Below are 21,635 nucleotides of genomic sequence, written 5' to 3'. Positions count from 1 at the left end.
ACTTAAAACTACAAAATTTAAACTCCTTTTTAATTAACATATTTAAACTCTTTTTAAATTCGAAAATTGACCAATTTTTCAACAAATTTTTAAAGGTTTTAATACTCTCCATAATTTTAAACTCATTTCAAAATCTTTCCATAACTTTTTGAAGTTTTTAAATTAACCGATTTAATTTTCACTTTTGTAATTATTTCTAAATTAATTAGTCATATTAGTAAAATTAAAACCGATTTGATTTTTATTTTTGTGATTTGGCATTAACTAGAATAAGTTATCATTTTAATATTCAAAAAACTGATTGTCAAACTAAAAATACTTACCATAATTGTAATGTAATCTTACTTTAATTTATGTGAATATTAATTATTAACTAATACTAAAATAATAACCGTGTTATTTTAGAACACAATATTTAAATTGACATAATTTCTAATAATCAATACTAAATGTATCATAAATTAAATAACCGTTTTATCATCATTTATAAATATTATTCGGCACATATGATTTAGTGAATATTATTAAAAATGACAACTTTTCATAAAATATTAATGTCACTTTCTATTTCAAAAATGAAATTAATCACATATTAATTTCTTATTGTTATTATTTATAGTAGATTCAATTGATTATGAGATTCCACACCCGAAACATAAGTTTCTTTTTTATATTCACCGTTTTAAATTTGGTTATATATGTTCATTATTTTTTATTTTGAATTTGTGTTCACAAAATATTAATGTCACTAAATTTCTCAATAATATATAATAAACACGTATTATATTTTTATCCATTTTAACTATTTTTTTTTAAAACATAATATAAATCTTCTAATTATAACACCCAAACAATTTGATAGTCTAAGTCTTCATAATGTTTTCAAAGAATATTAAAAATATTTGATAATTTATTTCCTATACGTTTATATTTTGTTTTCATTGATTTTGCATCATAATTTTTCACCTTTAATTATTTTCAAAGTCAACATAAAATTTTTTAATCTTTTCAAAGTTATTTGAAAATTCATTTATTGTAAAATGTTTTCAAGTTTTCCAATTTTAACAAAATATTAATGTCAGTGATTAAAAAGTTTGTTGCAAGATTGGTAAAAAATCAAAAAAATTTTCATAATTTTTTAAAGTTGACTAATTCCAATTTTTTTATATTTTGTAACTATTTTAAAAATATTTCAAAACAGGTTGTTTTAAAAGAATATAAAATTTGTTAGGTATAAAATGACGGCCAAAAAAGGTTTTTATTGATATATCTTTTTGGTTTAATGGTTTAAGTTAAAGATATTTTATGTTGTCATTTTACTTTGTTTGTTGTTGTATGTTATTTTGTTTAAATAAAAATAAAAATTTAATAAAAACAACTTTATTAATGTTCAAATGTTACTCATTATTAAATATGTTATTATGGTTTATTTAATTTGGATGCTACTGTTTTATTATATTTTCCAAGTGGTGAAACAAAATGAGTTTCTTTTGATAGAATGTTTGAAGAAGTTGATGGTGGTTTAATATGAAAGTACATGTTTATGTGTTTTGTTGATGTTTTTTTGGTTGTTCGATATACATTAACTTATTGTAACTTTTAACTTTTAAGATATAGACAATGTAAATGGTTAACGTTTTGGTACGAAAGTTTGAAGAAGTATTGTGTTGTTTGAATTTGTTGTTTTAATTTATTATGTTTGTTATGTTCAAATTAACTTCCTGTAATTTGGAAGTTTTAATATTAAGACAACGTAAATCTATTACTTTTTGGTTGGTATGGTGATGTGTTAAGTGACAATATAAATCTATCAAGTTTTAATAGTTAAAGAAATATTATGTTTGTTTAAATTGATGTTTAGTTGATTATATTTAGTGACAAGTTATTCCACTCGCGTGTCATGCGGGCATATACCCTTGTTTTTGAATATTTGACTTGATTTGGATGAAAAATGAATAGGTTATATGTTAGAAATTCATACAAACTTGAGTTATAATAAAAAAACTTAAGTACAAGAATTGCTTGTACTTAATTTAAGCAGCGGGAGACTTTTGACCAAGTCGTTCAGGTTGTAACAGTCACTGATAGCCAATCATAATAAATATAGTAAAATAATAATCAAAGTTTGACTTTTCAAAGAAACTTTATTTTTATTAAAAACATAAGCTTACACGTGTATAAAAACGGTTATTTCACATCCCAGTTTATTCCCATATTCAAACATCGACCGCCTCTTTTCCTCCATTGTCACGAAGCCATCACTTACCTTAAAAGCATATTAAAATCGTATGTCAACACAATGTGTTGGTGAGTTTCCCTTTATAATAAAAATAGTCCATATATATATATATATATATATATATATATATATATATATATATATATATATATATATATATATATATATATATATATATAACGAAAACAACAACCATATGTGATCTTGTGTCATTATATACCAATATCAATTCATGTGTAATCGTCACTACATCCCGAATTATATTAAAAACAACCCGCGTATAATGGTCTACCGCCATTATAACACAAATCCGTGTGTAATGATTTACCGTTATTACATCACAAAAATAATAGGCATTTTACTTCTTAAACAAATTGTGCTGTTGTAGACGAGTAAAGAATACAACATTACGTATGACTATCATAGTTGATAACCTGATACATACCAGACTCAAAATAAGCCCACTTTTAACCCAACGTGATGGAAGTAGGGGGCGTCACCCCGATAGATCTACCTATATTTCTGTGCCCCTCTCTAGGGTTAACCGTTATTCAGCCAACTAGACTCATCCCGTATTTGACACAGTTTTTAAAATAAAATGCCTTTAAAATTATCAATGAAATCAATATGTAATAAAGATATGCTTTTCCCCCAAAACAATTATAAAAACATTTAAAAACGATTCCATTTTTAAAAACGAGGGGTCCGATAGAGAAACTCGCGGTTTGAAGCCATTTTCTCCAAAATATTCGTGTCTTATATTAGTACACGTTTTTGTAACATCCCAAATTTCGAATAATAATACTAATGAATATTGACTCGTTATGACGGAAAAGTTACTTGAGTTAATAAGTAAATAGTAAATGGTAAAAGGGAAAAGATAAGTAGGCTAATTAAAAGGAAGTAATCATGAACCAAAAAGGAAAGATGGGTCTTAGGTCCATGGGCTTAAGAGAGTATAAATACCCCTTAAACCCTAAATCTTTCCATTTCCATCCATATTATCCATCTTATTCTCCCTACACCTAAAACACACACACTTAAGCCATATATACCTTCCTTAGCCGTCACCTATTATCCAAACCATAAACCGATCATAGTAATCATAGATCTTCGATCATACAAGTGAGCTAACAAGTCCAAGGTCGTGTATCAAGCTAGCCGTGACCCTACTAACTCCTAAAGGTATGTTCTTTACAATTAAAGATTACATTTTTATGAACGTTTTGCCATGAAACTTGACCCTATAGTAGATCGGGTCTAGATGTTTCATAAAAACACAAACTTGATGATTAAAATTGATGAAATGGACTCATGGATATATACGGTTCATAAAGGAAACCCTAAATCTAGCCTAGAATGTTTTAAACTTATAAAGGTCCAAACTTTATGCCTAAAACGGATTAGATCTAGATATTGGCTTAGTGGATGGTGTAAAACAGTTAAAGGGTAGTTGAAATTTTGGTTCTAAACCATTAAACAGTTAGCAGTGATGAGGAAAAAATGATTATGATGGAGAATTGAACTGAAAACATTGGACCTGAGGGTTCTCGGAAAAATTTAAGAATCTGTGGTCAACCATGTGGTTCTCGGTCAACCTGAGATTTCGGCCAAAACAGGTTCTCGGCCAATGAGTTCTCGGCCACAGAGTTCTCGGTCGGATACGAGTTCTCGGTCAAAGCTGATTTCGGTCAATGTTTTCAGTCAACCAAAGTGTTCTCGGTCACGAGTTCCCTGCCAAAAGGGTTCTCGGCTGATCAGACCTCTGTTGGGTTTTGAGCTGGAGTCCAGTTGGGCCCAAGTACCATAATGGACAGTGGGTTAAGCCCATATCTAAAATAAAGCAAACCAGCCCATTAACTTAGGCTTAGCAAATAAGCCCAGCTTAGAAAATAACTTAAAATGTTAATGGAAAATGTGTTAAGTCAGTTAATGAAAATAAAATTTTTTCAAGCTGACCTGGCAGCTTAACCCCAGCCAGGGGCTCTGCCCCTTAGACCCCGCTAGGGGCTGCCGCCCCTAGAACCCCGCTGCCAGGGGCGCTGCCCCTGGACCCCCGTTCGTGGTGGGTTATATAAAGATAGAAATACGATATGAGTAGTAGTAGTAGTAGTTAATTGATACATGTAAATATCATACAGTTAGCCATGCACAGCTCAAGAAGGGAATAACGATTAGCGGAGAGCGTAACAGGATTCAGGTGAGTTCTAGCCCCACTTCCTTGTCATGTTTTCGGGGCTATCTGCATACTCGATGTGATAGTTAATACACTTACCTTAAGTGGTAAATGTATGCCTTGCATGATTTACGTATGACGTATTTATGAACATATACGATGTGTGAATGATAAATGTATGAGAGTATATGATGTATGTATGATATGTTGATGGCACGTGAACGATCTTCGGATATTGCACGTGTTGTCATGGAAGGTATGTAGAGACAGGTATGGTACAGTTGCAGGAAACATAGGGACCAGACCCTAATAATATCTGTGATGATAGGGACCAGACCCTAATAATATCTGTGATGATAGGGACCAGACCCTAAGAATATCTGTGATGTTGGGGACCGGACCCTTAATAATATCTGTGATGTTAGGGACCAGACCCTTATAATATCTGTGAGGTTATAGGGCGGAAGGCTCTTTAAATAGGACAGATAGTTATGTACGGAAAGTAAGTATGAGTAATGTACACCCCTTCGGGCATGTGTGCAAGTATGTGAACTGATTGTATGTTGTATGATTAACTAGAACTCACTCAGCGTAGCTGACTTTTAGTATGCATGCAGGTGAGTAGGATGAGACAGCTGGTTTGAGCGAGGACACATGGCAATAGAATAAAGAAGCTGGCATCTGAAGATCTATTTGTTAAAGTTTTGAACTAAAAGACATGTTTAAGTTATGTTTTAAAGACAAGTTATGAATGTTTGTAATGACTGTTGATGTTTATGATTTTCCGCGAAAGTTTTAATTAACTCTGATTTAAAGAACTGTGTTATGAGTAAATCCAACACCAAAGTAGGGCTACCGGTAATGGGGCCTTACAGTTTTGTTAATAAAAACCTTGTTTAAGTCTTAGTTTATAAAATTCTTTTACTTATTATCCCTACTTTAATGTCTACACAAGCATGCAATCAAATAGAGTCCTAACAGTCTGACACACGTATAGTTCGGTTTTTCGTCAACTATTGTTTATTAAATAAATTAATTAATAAATAAAGATAATATATAATTATATTAAATATTAGAGTTCCAGTTGCTGTAAAGTTTGATCAAAAGTCTTCCGAGAAGTCTGATTTCTCATGGTCTTGGCAGGTCAGACCAATGAAAAGAATTGATATGTGTTAATTGTAATAGATTGGATTTAGGGAATAAAATATGAACAAAATAGACCGAACGATTGTATTACGAAAACGTAAAGGAAAGGTTACAACGATAACCCAGGGCTATGCCCTCTCTCCATACATAAGAACCCTAACAACAAACAAACTAAATTTCCCATTAATCACTTGTATTACTTACACTACCTCTATATTACACTTTAGTCACTTGTATTAAATTTCCCGTTAACCCCCTTTAGAATACCTAAATATCGCTTTCCCCGTAGCTCATTCCCATCACGTCCCCAAACAAACTAAAATGTCACATTTTTCGACGGTTGTCGTAAGGAAAAAAATTAACAGTAAATAATGAAAGTTACAAATATATAAAAATAAAAACTGAGGCCGCCTCCACTTATTACCACCTCTCGACATCGCTTCCATTTTCCAGCTCTAGGTTTAACAGGTACAATCCAACTTCTACCTTTATCTTCAATTCAATAATTCCTGCATTTTATCATATCATGCGTTTGTTTCATCATTTTTAACCTGTTATTTAATCAATAACTTGATGCATTTTATTTAGTCTTAATCATTTTTATGGGTTTAGGGTTTATGAGTTTGTTTTTAGGTTACTAGCTAATTGTTGTTAAATTACTTATCTTTCTAAATTGGGTGAGAAAAATTTAGAATTAGGTAATTGTTCTATTATTATTTGATCAGAAAAAAATGCAAATATTTTTATAATCAAGGTGTCGTTGTAAGGTCAAACTGGATGGATGACAGGTCCTACCTGTAGATATAATTTGGTTGAACCTGTCACTGCAGAGTACATATCAGAAATTTAGCGTCAATTAGGTTACATTTTGAATCATTTGATGGCATTGAACACGCGACACACACGTTTATACATTATTATGCTGATTTGGTTTAAAATATGCAATTTGCTAATTTAGTCTATTGTTTGAAATGTGCATACTTCTTCAGCTCTTTAATCTGCATCTGGGATTCAGACAGTAAAGATGATTACAGGTGCGTGTGTGTTTGATTAATGCCGGTGCTACTTTTGTTGCAGCTTAACTGCTCGATCAAATTCCCCAAAGAACATTGTTTTTCTCTTCCTTATTGTATTTCAGTTTTTCAACTTCTATTAGTAACGTGCAATCAGTAATGTGATTATCTTTGATTGTTGTATTTAACATCCCCAATTTCAGGGTCAAACGTGGGATGTCAATATCAAACGAGGGGACTTCTAATGCACAAGTGGCAATACCCTGGCACGTTCAATCTCATCCTAAAATTTTCATACTTTATATATACAAATAATTTTAATCCACCAACTCATTACTGATTCAGTTGTTTTGAATATGAATAGGTTCAAAGAACATGATGTTACATACATCACAGCCAAGGTTTCTGAAACAGAATTTGATATTTTGTGCAATAAACCAACCGACTGAAATTTCATCCGTTAATAAGAGGAATGTAGATGACAAACCGTTAGTTAAGATGTGTGGAATGACTTCAGCTAAAGATGCTGCTCTGGCAGCAGAAGCTGGTGCTGACTTTATTGGGATGATAGTTTGGCCTAATTCTAAACGCTCGGTTTCAATTTCTACCGCTAAAGAGATTTCAAAAGCCGCACGTGATTATGGTGCAATGCCTGTTGGGGTGTTTGTTGATGATGACCCTGATACAATTCTGAGAGCTTCTGATGAAGCAGATCTTGAATTTGTGCAGGTAAGTTTCTGAGTATTAAGTAGATAATTATGTAGATGAACATTTATTAGAGGTTACAGTTTCTGTTAGAACTTGCACCCCAAGTGTTTCTCATCTAGCCTGCTTCACATGTAAACCAGAATTAGGACCGACTTTTAACAAGTGTTTAATGTGACGTTTGTCTAGTAATTTTAATCTTCCTAGTTATTAGAAATTAGGTTTAATGTGGGATTCAAGTTAGTCTTAGTTTGGGCTGTTTGTTTGGCACTTAATGAGATCATTCAGGTGTGCACATTTGATTCGGGCAGATATAAGAGCGTTTGGCTCGTTTAAAAAATGCCTCTGAATGGATGCTTGTACCTCTGATTTGGTAAGTGGGCTTTTGTTGCTGAAAGGGAAACAGGCTCGTTCAGATCTGAATGCCCCAAACAGCCTCTTAATGTATTGAGTTTATTGTGTGGTTTTTAATTATTAATAAGAAAAGCGACATGGGAATGCTTAACCACAAAATCAGTTGTTTTCTTGTGTTTATACTTATTGATCTGATCCAAATTCCAACAGTATCTAGTTTCTACACATTCATTTATTAAGTGGTTACTTAATTTTGGTTGTGTTTGATCTGAGTTTTGGTTAATCAGGATATTTAGCTGAAAGTAGGGGTGTGCTTGCGTCGGGTTGGGTCAGTTGCAGGGTCAAATTGAACCAAAAATTCGGTTATTTGGTTTTTCAAGTGTTCAGTTTTGGTTTTTGGTTTACAAAATGGGTTCAGTTTAACTTTTGTTTTTTTTAGTTTATCGTTTGAGCTTGAATATTTTTGGTCAACAAAATTACAAAAATGACCCAAATAATGAATTTGGGGTCTGAAAATTTGGGCCCATATGTTTTTGTTAATTAATATTTTTATAAATTTTTTATAGTCAGTTTTTTCTTCGGTTCTGTTCCAAATTCCAATGTGTTAGTTTTTGTTTTTTTCGTCTTTGGTTGATACCAAAACCGTAACCAAACAAAAAAATTGGCTCTTTACAAAACATAAAACCAAACTTTTAGTTTTTTTTATTGGGTCCGGTTATTTCTGTTTGGTTACGTCAGTTATTCCGGTTACAGTTTGGTTATTTCGGTCTCATGCGCACCCCTAGCTGAAAGTGGAACGAGTCAAGCGAGCTGAATGTCGTTCAAAGTCTATTTCTAATGTATCAACCTTCTAAATAGATTTAATTCAGAGATCTGGAAAATTATTTTAACAATACTAAATTTACTAATTAGTTATATAAGAAATTAAAAAGACCAAAAACTGTTGACCCGTAAACCCGACCAGGCCTGGCCCAGCCCGTTTTGACATGCTACTCAACCTACCTATTTTGTCACCTCTGATCAATTACTTCTATTCAAAATTTCAACTGATAACATAAATTTTTACAGCTTCATGGAGATGGATCACGGTCTGGATTTTCTGTTTTAGCAAAAGAAAGACGATTAATTTATGTTCTTCATGCAAATGAGGATGGTGACCTTATGAACCACATATCCGATGAAGATTGTTCGTTAGTTGATTGGATTCTCGTGGACAGTGCAAAAGGGGGCAGGTAATGAAGCATTACTGATTTTGATTTCCATTTTTACATATATTCAACAAATAACTGATTTTGATTTTATTGTCTCAGTGGTAAAGGGTTTAATTGGTCTCGGTTCAAGCTACCACCAATCAAGAGCAAACACGGATGGCTCTTAGCCGGAGGGATGAAACCTGAGAATGTAACCGAAGCCATTTCTATACTAAAACCAGATGGAGTTGATGTCAGCAGTGGTATATGTGGTTCAGATGGAATTCAAAAGGATACATCACGTATATCCTCTTTCATGAACGCGGTAAAATCTGCTCAATATTGATCATAATCCATCAAATAACATGAATAATTGATGTTAGATTTATACTACATATGACATGACACATTTTTAATGTCATATGTTTTTACTCATAAATGTTACAAAAAAAATATGGTTCTAATGTGTCCCTTTAATATGATGCATACACACATGTATTGTACAAACTCTTGTTTGATTCACTATCTCGAGTCACCCTTGAGCTTTGGGTCGGTTTGATAATATACAACGTCCCCTTGATCACTAACATAATGATCTTTCTTCATGCTACTTGCAAGAAGCCTGAGTAAGTGGAATGGAAGCGGTTTTGATATCTTTGGTTCCCGGTAGTATTTCCCAAACACGGGCTTAGAGGCTTTAGTCTACATGTTAAGAATTTAGAATCATTACTTGGTTAAAAATGATAAAATTTAAAGAAATTATGTTTAGAATTTAGATAGAAGAATACTTACTGCCTCTACTAGGTGATAGTGTGGGATTTGAGGGAAAAGATGATGTGTAACATGTGTTCCTATGTCATGATGGATGTTGTTAATCCATCCGTAGTCGCGATCAAGTGTCGTTAGCCCGCCTCTTAGGTAACTCCATTCCTGTACGACGAATCAAATAATCAGTTTTGTAAGACTGAAACAAATGATACAAAAATCAAGTGTTCTTTTCACAGCATTAAACGGGTCAGTTTCAAACCTTGCCACGGTACCATGGGAGTTTGTCTTCATGACCATGATGATGCAAGTAAGTTACTAAATCCAGCCACATGACAAAACCCTATATTCAATTGTAGATTTACAGAAAACGTTTAACGATAATCAATTTTAAACAGAGAACTGCGTGTAAATGTTGTAATAATCAAAAGTTGTACTATGAAAATAACTAACCAAATAGGGGATGCCATAGAGTTTAAGTACTCGAAGAGGGCCTAAGACAAATGACAAACCCACAAGCAAGGCAGCCATGGCTGACCAACAAACAGTTGATGTGATCACATCGGTTTTTTCATTAGCCCGAAACAAATCACTGCCCGGGTGAAAATGAGACCCCTTTTTTCCTGGGCTTCGGCCCCACTGTCATTTGTAACCCGAAGCAGTAATTAGTAAAACGGAACAAACAAAATAAGATCGATTTGAATAGCGAATCACTCAAAAAGAGCCCAATGACTTACCAGATAGAAAGGGAATGCAAGCATAGGGAAAGGCAGAGTGAACCTCAACAACCGAGTAGCCGTGTCTAAACTTCTATAAATCTTCTCAGATAACTAAAATGATCAAATTTATATAAATTAGAATCTTGTTACATTAAGCTAAATCTGATATTATGGTCCAGATTTGTCGTGGTAAAACTAGCGCGTATAGACTCACCGGATGCCAAGATTCATCGTTCTCAACGTGCCCGTGGTTCTGATGATGAGTTCTATGGCTAATTCTCCTGTAATCACAATCATGGTTATTAAACTGTTTAGTTATGAAGTTTTGTAAAGAAAAATGGAAGAATATGTTACATACCATCCATGGTAAGGTACAAGTATGGAAGAATGAAGAAGATGACCAACCACACTATTGAGTTTTGCATTGTTAGAAAAGCTTCCATGGCCACTGTACAATCAAAGCAACCATTAAATGAATTAGGGGTGAGAAAAGACCAATTAACCGAACAAGAAAAAAAAATCCCGAAAAAACCAAACCGAAATAACTTATCGAAACTAATAACTGACAGTTCGGTTTTGTATTCTTCAAAAACCAAAAGTTACGGTTCGGTTATGTCTCGCTCCAAAACCGGATTGCATTGAACCAACCTCCAAAACCGAACCAAACACCACCGAAGCTTTTTGAGTGTTTGCTAATGAATTTGTGATTTAAATTCATTTTTTTGGGGCCAAAAGTTTCATAGGCAATTTCATTAATAAAGGTTTAAAAAAATAAATAAATTTGGGCCAAAAGTTTTAGGCGCAAATTCACTATTTTTTTTGTCAGTTTTCTTTAGGCAGTAACATTTAAAGCCTAAATGTAGAACTGAAAAACAACCGATAACCAAACCGATTCTCTATAAAACCGAAAATCGAAACCTGAAACCAAATGCTTTTCTAAAACTGAAAAACCAAAAGTTCGGTTTTGGTATGGTTTGAACAAAATGATGAGATCTTTATAGACAGAATCAAAGTGTTTTTTTTAAGGTTAAGTCAATTACCAATCATGACCAAGAACAAACAAAGCCCAAAACATTGTTCCTTGAGCAAACCAATACAAAGGCCAAACCACCATATTATTAGCATAAGCCGCCGCCACGGCCAACCCAAGAACCACCGCAACATCTCTAACCACATAACTCAAGGACCGCCACGGGTCCTTAACCCAGCAATGTTTTGGGATGGCAGCTTGAATATCAGCCAATGTGAAAGGTGGTGGTGCACCCGGGTTGAACCCACTGTCATTAATAGACTCAAACCCATTGACCACCTTTTCATCTTTCTCAACAATATGATGAACACCCACCGGTGCACTCACTTTGATCGGCCGGAACTCTGACCGTGATGATGTGATCGAATTCGGGTAACCGGAAATAGAGGTTCTTGTTATTGGGTTAGAATATAGTTTAGGGAGTGGTTTGAAACCGCATTGTGATGATAATAATAATCTGGTGGCCATTGGAGATATGATGTAGTTAAGGTGTTATGATGCATATATATAGACACGGATGTATATGTCTATGTAGATGAGCGTGTGTGTAATTAAGTGTTTCTTCCCACTTTCCTTAATCTTTTGACTTGCTTTTGATGGTTCCGTTTTGGTTGTTGGTGTGAAAAAGAGAAACGTGACTTTTATGTATCCATAGTTTAATATAAATGGAATAAAGTACGTTATTCTTCAACTTGTGTTAATTAAGTTTTTAGTTATAGCATTTTATTATTATTGAGTTGTTTAATCTCAACTTTATTATCTTATATTCCATGTTGTTTAGCACAAGCCATGAAATGTATCGAAAGAAAGTTTAGCTACATTGTTTGGGTGAGGGGTCTTACGGATTACATATGTGTTGGGTCAAGTAAATATAAAATGATGATGATAAAATAACATGAATCGATTTAATATAATTTAAACAATATACTATACAACTCTTTAAAAAATGATCATTACCGTGTGATTGACCATTTTCAAAGGTTCGTGTAGCTCTAAGTGAAGAATAATCAATAAATATTTTAATCAAATAAGTAGTTAGTCAATTATACTTTAAAATTTCTTTTATCAAATAACTAGTAAAATTAAGCAATTAGAGAAAGTAAAATCTAAGTACTTGATTAAAGTTTTATGTACTAAAACCAACTGCCAACAAAGAAAATTCAAAATTGTGAACTAAAGCAAAGAAAAAAAAAATTGAATGGAAACTAGGTCGGTAAAACTCGCGTGGTAGTAAACTCAAGCGTTGTCAGCCCCTGTTTTGAGATGGTAAGTCGACGCGAACTTTGTCAGTTTTGGTTACGTGCATTATGGTATCAATTAAAACAAAAAATAAGACAAAAACAATATAAAAATTAAGGTGGACCAATAGGGTGGCCTCGGTCACTAAAACACGGGTGTTGGTAGAACTCGAGTGTTTTCGATCCGACCGGGCGTTGAGGCAATGAGTCTACTCAAATTTGGCCGGCCTCCTTCACGTTCGTTACGATACCGAAACTAAAACAAAACGACAAAGACAAAAACAAAAACGAAACTGGAATCGGTCGATTTTTATTACGTTCGTTACGGTACCGAAACTAAAACAAAATCAGGTGCTCGAATCCAGTCGGTTTCACTTAACAACACGACAATCCGGCTCACACCAAAGTTAATATTGAAAGACAACCATTCTCACATATACCAAAAACATAAATAACAAACCTAAAACAAAAACAAAGAAGAGACACCCAATGTTTGCATCATCAAAGATTTGAACTTGGGTCCCAAATATACCAAACGGTTAACTTTATCAAGACAACCATTCGGCCAGCACCAAGGATTACGCAAAGAGACAAAACCATAACAATTTACAATATATACAAAAACAAAATTAACATTCTTTGTGGCACCAAAGTTCTCAACTATATTAAATAGATAATTGCTTATAGTGCCCCCCCAACCCCTACAAGAAATTAACTAATGAGATAATAGACAGTGAGCCTCGACGGGTATACCTAAACTCAAAACATATAAAACGGGTATATTTGAAGTCTCATGGGTATTTGGTTGGGCATGAGATTAGTTTTATAATTTTTGCAGGTATTGGACGAGTATTGGATTAGGTCATACCCACACTGATCATCCAAAACCACACACCCGTTAACCTGAATATATATATCCGAATCATAAACCCGAAAATTTTAATGTTTAATTTTATTTTCTATTAACTCTTGCCTAATAATGCTTCATTTTAGTATGTTTATTATACGAAAAAAATTAAAATTTTCTTCTGTGATTTGTATATAATGTTATTATTTATATTTTCTATACAAAGTATATACACAAAATTTTATACCAATTATATTGATATAATTTATTTATAATGACGTTTATATGTATGATGTGTATCATATTTTAATTTGTAATAATATATAAATAAATAAGCATACAATAACTATAACGGTAAAAAATATGTACTTGGACTCCATGAATTTTTTTTTTTACAAATTAACGGGTATGCTCGATACCCGACGAGTATTTCCCGACAAATACCTAATGAGTATTGTTTCGGGTACGAGACATAGTTTTATGGTGAGTATGGGACTGGAATTAACTATACGCGGCCTGAACTCGACCCCTTGTCATCCATAGTTAGGATTTATTATTTTTTTATATTTTTTGAATAACTTAGATACATTAAATTAAAAGTGTGACAAGGAGTTAGACACAAAAAAAGTTTACATTAAAAGAAGAGGGTCTTTTTGTCACTCATCCCAGGCAAACTTACATTTTTTTTATTTCTACTAGATACAATAAATAAAAAGTCTGACAAGGAGTTAGACACAAAAAAAAGTTTACATCAAAAGGAGAAAGTCTTTTTGTCACTCATCCTAAGCAAACTTACATTTTTTTATTTCTACTAGATACATTAAATAAAAAGTCTGACAAGGAGTTTGACACAAAAAAAGTTACATCAAAAGAAGAGGGCCTTTTTGTCACTTACATTTTTTATTTCTACTAGAATACCAAGTGAAAGAAATAATTATCAAATAAAAAGTTATTTTACTTCAAATCTCTTTTGGCTGATGGGGTAACATATTCCTGAATCTCTAGATATCCCAACAAGTCATGAAACAAACACACTCAATAACTTTTTTCTGTTTAATCAAAAATGACAAGGAGTCTGATAAATTTTGGTCAAACTCCAATAAGAAACTCCATTTCAAGCCAGCCCGCAACAAGTCTCCATCTTTAAGGCAACAAAACAATCACCAAACAAGTGATAAATGGTTTCGGGAACGAATGACAAATCAGGCAACCAATGGACTCGATATCAATGCCTAATTTGCTAAGTTTCATCTAGCTGGGATTCGATCCTAAAGAACACGCCACACACACATATTAACCTTTTTGGGATCAAATTATTCCGTTTTCAGTTTTTGGCTGATCCAGATAGAAGGGTTTGCCTGTTGATGGCGATCTAGTGTTCACGGTTAAAGTTTTACGGGGATACAAATTCCCACCCTGACCGTCTTTCCGGACGACGATTAACATTCGCCGTCAGCTTCAAGATAGGCGATTAAATCTTGAATCAAGTGTTCATGTCCCCAACCACACATCCTTCCATAGTTAGGGTTTAGTTTCTTTCTTTTTCCTTGGCATGCTCCGATTTTATGAGAAATATTATATAGATATTTGAAGAAAGTTTTAAAGTATTATATATATACCTAAACCAAAATAATAAATCCTAGAGAGAACTGCATTTTGTGTCCTTGTGGAAAGGGGACGTGACCAAATTGAGTCCCTCGAAAAAAATTTGAACTAGTTGACTCCTCGTTGTTTTCGAGCAGGCTAAAATGTGCCCCTTCGTCTTTTTCATCTAAATTGTTTTGGAAAAGAAATTTATGCCCTTTTATGACATTCGATTTGAGTCTCTGTCATTTTCAAGCATGGAGTTTGCGTCCATCCATTTATATTTCCCTTCAAATTCAAAAATATCAAATTCTAATAATCATTTGCATTTTAACCATCCATAATCATCATAAAACAACCATAACATAAGAAAATTATATTACAAAGAGCCATATCCATGAGCATCATAAAATACCATATTATATTACCAAAAAAATCATAATCATTAGATGACGTTACCAAATTATATTAGAAATATACAAGCCGATCGAAATAGTGAAACTGATAAAGAGAAAAACAATGATCAAGGATAAATTTCAATCAAGAAAAAGACTCGATCCGCAAAAAAACCTTGATCAATTTCACTGTTAGACGTAATTAGGCATCAATAATGTACATAGGATCATTACCAACTGCTTAAGAACTCAATTTGTCTTCAACGTGTCCATTCTCCTACCGAATGTCGAACCTCAGGTTCGGCCAATACCTCAACACCACCCTCAATTTATCTTCTCTTGTATGTTGTGCATTGCTACTATTTGCATAAAGCTCATGTACATTAAATTTTATATATTGTGACGTGTTCTTTTCATAACTCAATTTATATTGAGAACCTTGAGAACTCGATTTATCTTTTCCGTGTCCACGTTCCCACCGGATGTCGAACCTCAGGTTCGGCCAAGCCCTAAACACCACCCTCATATGCAATTAAAGGTGGGTCAGTGTGGTGACAAATGTTGATTCCGGCTAAACATGAATTACATAATCAAATGACTATTTACTAAAATGAACAAGCCGATAAAATATTATCTCGTTAACCAAATTATATTTTACTTGTAATAGACTCCATTTGGACGGTGGTGTTCACCGGTAAACGACATTTCGTGGTGTGGTGGTGGTCAGGCTTAAGGAGATCCAAAGTTGTATTGTCACACCTAATATAGGGCCTAGGATCGTGACCATTAGTCGGTACCTGTTTTCTAAATATATAAGAGTTGCGGATTGCTTTAGCGGAAGACTTCGTTTATGATAAAATATTTGTTCATTTTGAAAATTCTCGGGAATGAATAACCGAGCGTTTGATATACAAAATATTGTTTCATTCGAATACAACTTTATAAAATATTAAACTAAGCCGTCTCCATATAGCGAGCGTCTAACTCTATTAATGACTTTAATTCCTTGCTATTGCTGCTTACTTTAATTTCTTGAAATGTGGGGGAAAAATACGTCATCTATATGCTGGTGAAACGTTGACTCTAAAAATATTTAACAAATTTTTAAATGTCTAGATAGTTTTATTGAACAACTCAGTAGGAACGTCTTTTATTTCTGGGATTGTATCACTGCCATACACAAATAATTTAAAAGTTCTCCGAGCCATGTAGTCCGTTCGGAGAACTGGTTATAACTGACATTTAGCATTCCTGCTTGGTCAGCTATATTTGGATCTAGATACGCGTGTAATTGGTCTAAATTGCTTTTATTTTCTAGCTTGTATGTTAGAGATCACGTAATCTCATGAATGTTTTACTAACTCTTTGAAACAAACTGCCTGTTCGTCCCATCGAGTAATAATTATTTCGACTGTTTATAAGTGTTTAACGCTTTCACCTTTGTTCTTATCAGTTTTCTATATTGATTTCTGTTTGTGCGTTACCTCGGACTTATAGTACGAGACTTTTGTAAATATCTAGATCGAATAATCTATCTTTAGACCTTTAGTTTAGTTTGCATAGCTTTAAACCGTGATAAATCATTTATTTTGGAAGGAGTCAACCTGGTCCTGCATCTAAACCACATGAACGCAAAATGCAGTTCCCTGACTCTCTAAATCATATATACCTCAAGAAATATTCTAATAATCATATATATCAACCATATATATATATAGGGGTGTTCATCGGATCGGATAACGGATTATTCGGGTTATTCGGTTCGGGTTATTCGGATTTGAAAATTTTTAGACCCTATCCGAAATCCGATCCGATCCGATCCGAATTAGGAATATTCCTATCCGATCCGAATCTATCCGAATTCAATTCGGATCGGATTCGGATACTATCCGAATAATCCGAAATTATCCAAATAATCCGAAATAAAGCTAATTTTTTTTTTCTATTTTTCTGTTCCTAACATATAATAGTTTATAACCACAATAAACATACAAGCCGGAAAATACGAATTACTCTTAACATAAATTTAAAGTTTAAACTTCATATAATAGTGTAAAATATATACAAAACCGGAAAATACTAATAAAAACATGTTTTTATTCGGATTAATCGGATATCCGAATAATCCGAACAATCCGAACAATCCGAATTTTTTAAAATTCGATATCCTAATCCGATCCGAATCCGAATCCGAATTACTTATTCGGATTGATCCGATTCGAATATCCAAATAAGATTCGGATTCGGATTCGGATCGGATTCGAATAAGTAATAATACTCATCCTATATATATAATATATATATATATATACCTATATATATAATATATATATATATATATATATATATATATATATAAACGAAAACATAAAAATCCTACGTATCGCGATGTGGTCGCTTCCCCTTTTTTTGGAGTCACCAGATTTGCTTGATTTTTAAATGGAGGCTTCTCATGCATTTGACCCGAATTCATGGGTATGAGTCTTACCAAACCCATATATTCCTTAAATGGGTTATAACATCTCATTAAATAAAAACTTATTCTCACCAAATTATTGATGTAAAAATCCTATAAAATAGGATGTACTAAAAATTAATATCTTATTTATTTTAAAAAAGATATATATATTATTTAAATTAAGAAACCTATTTTATAGTGAAAAAAATAAACGAGTCTTGAGTCTTATCAAACCATAAGTATATTATTAACTTTCATAAATATTATTTATAATTTAAAAAAACAATTTTATAGTAAAAGAAAAATAAACGGGTCTTGAGTCTCATCAAAACCATATAACTTTTAAACCGGGTTATAACATCTCATTATTTGTGAAACAATTTATCATCAAACTATAAGTATATTATTAACTTTCATACAATAAAAAAAAATATAAATTCAAAAAATAAATAAATATTAGAACAAACAATATAAAACAACCCCCGTAATACAGGGAATAAAACTAGTATATATATATATATATATATATTACATTATAATGCATCCTGACAACCTTTCACATTCTTTCTTTTCTCTCTCTGAGACGTCGTTGAATTTATTACCATCGGCGCTTATCTACTTCTCCGGCCACCGGTGACGATTACGAATGTCAACTGACAGTCTATTGAATGACAATAAATTTCGATTCAATGTTTTAGCTACCCTTCCATTCAATCGTCAAACTCATCTCTACTAAACCCTAAACTAGATCCAGCCCATCCCATTCAACCGTATACGAAAATCCGTTTCTTTTCTTCTGTTTTCTGCAGCCAGAATCCCTTTAATTTTCGTAGGTATGGGTTTTATTCTAATTTTATTGAATCTTGTTTCTCAATCTGTTGCAGATATCTAGGGTTCATATTTTGTAGGTATTGTATTTCAATATATCTGGATATTGGTCACTGTAATTTCGGGTTGATTAGGCACAAAATGATGAAAGGTTCTTATGGAATTATGTTTTGGTTTTGGATTTTCTACAAAGATAAGAATAGAATTTATGTTCATTAAGGTGAACTGCTTTGAATTTAAGCAACTGCAAAGATAACCGGTAGGGAAGATTTTGTATTCTTGTAGATTGATCAAGTGTTTAGGTGATAATTTGGTCTTTGTTGGTTCTTTAATATTGATTATTACGGTTGTTATTTATAGGTGAATTGGTCATCTCTATTTTATCATTAAATTGAACAAGAAGGAAGAAGAGAAATTCAGAAAGGACATCATGATGATGGCTATTGGAAAAAATACCAATGGTAAGTACCATTGGTTCTTAGCCAAATTTGACAATTTTACTGAGAATCCGTTTTGATAGAAAACAGTTAATATATACCTTTGGTCTTAGTTGCGTTTCTTGATGATCGGGGTATACACCATTCAAATGTGAAATTGAGCAGTAGAGCAAGTTGACTTTTTTCATGAGGGTTGTGAAACTTCTTATGTCAAAGCTTGTGCCTTTCATTCAAAGAATTTTGCAGGTATTGAATTTTTTTTTCTTATTTTAATATGAACTATATGATAGTTTTCCTTTTTTGGTGCAGAGTCTGCATGATAATGTTTCTTAATAAACAAACATGGATTATGTTTCTAAAGACCTTCAAGGATCTGAAGATGGTAGTCGCAAACATGGATTATGCTTTACAAACATATTTGATTGCATGTATGTATAGCTTTTGTACGCCTATTGTCGTTTTCTTTGTCAAATTTCACTTTGATTAATGCTTAGTTTGTCAATCAGGTTTCATTTTTCAGTTTATTTGGTTGTTCAAATTCGGTTTGGTTAGACAAAAGATCGTATTAAAACCATGGTCGGGTTCGGGTCACTACACATTTCTGTCATAACCGGTTGACTCAAAAGATTGTTATTTTGGTTTGACTCGGTACGGGTTCGGGTAAACGAGCTCTGTTATTATAAACACATATAGGAAAATGTTTGTTTTGGTTTAACTTTTTATGGTTTTGTTACAATAAAGATTATTTTCGTTGCAGTTTTTTTGGTTTTGCGTTTTTTAGTTTTGTTTCAGTTTGGCTTTTATTTGGTTTTTGCTTCTGGTTCGGGTTTCATTTTTTAGTCTCATTTTAGTTCGTTTCAATTTATTTGTTTGTTCAAATTCAGTTTTTGGTCTCATTTAGGTTTGGTTAGACAAAAGATCGTATTAAACCATGGTCGGGTTCGGGTCACTACACATTTCTGTCATGACCGGTCGACTCAAAAAACTGTTATTTTGGTTTGACTCGGTACGGGTTCGGGTAAACGAGCTCTGTTATTATAAACACATATAGGAAATTTTTTGTTTTGGTTTAACTTTTTATGATTTTGTTACAATAAAGATTATTTTCGTTGCAGTTTTTTTGGTTTTGCGTTTTTTAGTTTTGTTTCAATTTGGCTTTTACTTGATTTTTGTTTCTGGTTCGGGTTTCATTTTTTAGTCTCATTTCAGTTCGTTTCAGTTTATTTGTTTGTTCAAATTCAGTTTTTGGTCTCATTTAGGTTTGGTTAGACAAAAGATCGTATTAAACCATGGTCGGGTTCGGGTCACTACACATTTCTGTCATGACCGGTCGACTTAAAAAACTGTTATTTTGGTTTGACTCGGTACGGGTTCGGGTAAACGAGCTCTGTTATTATAAACACATATAGGAAATTTTTTGTTTTGGTTTAACTTTTTATGATTTTGTTACAATAAAGATTATTTTCGTTGCAGTTTTTTTGGTTTTGCGTTTTTTAGTTTTGTTTCAATTTGGCTTTTACTTGATTTTTGTTTCTGGTTCGGGTTTCATTTTTTAGTCTCATTTCAGTTCGTTTCAGTTTATTTGTTTGTTCAAATTCAGTTTTTGGTCTCATTTAGGTTTGGTTAGACAAAAGATCGTATCAAACCATGGTCGGGTTCGGGTCACTACACATTTCTGTCATAACCGGTCGAATCAAAAAACTGTTATTTTGGTTTGACTCGGTACGGGTTCGGGTAAACGATCTCTGTTATTATAAACACATATAGGAAATTTTTTGTTTTGGTTTTGTTACAATAAAGATTATTTTCGTTACAGTTTTTTTGGTTTTGCGTTTTTTAGTTTTGTTTCAGTTTGGCTTTTAGTTGGTTTTTTTCTTCTGGTTCGGGTTTCATTTTTTAGTCTCATTTCAGTTCGTTTCAGTTTATTTGTTTGTTCAAATTCAGTTTTTGGTCTCATTTAGGTTTGGTTAGACAAAAGATCGTATTAAACCATGGTCGGGTTTGGGTCACTTCACATTTCTATCATAACCGGTCGACTCAAAAAACTGTTATTTTGGTTTGACTCGGTACGGGTTCGGGTAAACGAGCTCTGTTTTTGTATAATTTTTTTTCAGTACGGTTTCGTATCCGTTATGTTTAGTTTTGGTTTAGTTTTAGTTTTCTTGATTTATGGTATCATTTTGAATTTGTTTTTTATAAAAGTAACTTATCCTTAGTACAGGTCTGTTTAAACTTTAAATAAAATACCGACTGCCTTCAGTTCATTTTAGAAATGTATTTAGAACAATGCGAGTCATTTTAGAAATGTATCAACTTGCTTCGGGCTAAAACGACTTGCAGTTAATACATCTATAAAGCTAAATGCATTAGGATCGAAACGAGTCATTTTAGAAATGTATCTTTTTCAGACGGTTCAAAATGGTTTTTGAAAAAAATGAAAAACTAATGCGATGACACCATCTATGCTAAAAAATCAAAAGCTTCGAGTCCAAACGTGTTCAACCTCAAGAA

The 21,635-nt window shown here is 32.8% G+C and overlaps 2 protein-coding genes across 2 annotated transcripts; one reads left to right on the top strand and one right to left on the bottom strand.

Moving 5' to 3' along the window:
* Positions 1-6,528: 6,528 nt before the first annotated feature.
* LOC143542220 (N-(5'-phosphoribosyl)anthranilate isomerase 1, chloroplastic-like) lies at positions 6,529-9,169 on the top strand. Its single transcript, XM_077034856.1, has 5 exons — positions 6,529-6,595; positions 6,778-6,840; positions 6,939-7,303; positions 8,702-8,865; positions 8,944-9,169. Exons 1-5 carry the CDS (start codon positions 6,586-6,588, stop codon positions 9,167-9,169), a joined length of 828 nt encoding a protein of 275 aa, XP_076890971.1. The 5' UTR covers positions 6,529-6,585.
* LOC143542219 (omega-3 fatty acid desaturase, chloroplastic-like) lies at positions 9,157-11,966 on the bottom strand. The gene is made up of 8 exons (XM_077034854.1): positions 11,348-11,966; positions 10,666-10,755; positions 10,522-10,588; positions 10,326-10,418; positions 10,042-10,227; positions 9,851-9,931; positions 9,616-9,753; positions 9,157-9,525 (listed from the first exon to the last, which is right to left on the bottom strand). Exons 1-8 carry the CDS (start codon positions 11,803-11,805, stop codon positions 9,346-9,348), a joined length of 1,293 nt encoding a protein of 430 aa, XP_076890969.1. The 5' UTR covers positions 11,806-11,966; the 3' UTR covers positions 9,157-9,345.
* Between the last annotated feature and the right edge of the window lie 9,669 nt (positions 11,967-21,635).

Source organism: Bidens hawaiensis, unplaced genomic scaffold, assembly GCF_021521415.1.
Source record: "Bidens hawaiensis isolate Kalapana, Puna unplaced genomic scaffold, B.hawaiensis_p1.1 tig00012795_1, whole genome shotgun sequence".
In the NCBI taxonomy this organism is placed as follows: Eukaryota; Viridiplantae; Streptophyta; class Magnoliopsida; order Asterales; family Asteraceae; genus Bidens; species Bidens hawaiensis.
This window is presented reverse-complemented; position numbering and strand designations above follow the sequence as displayed.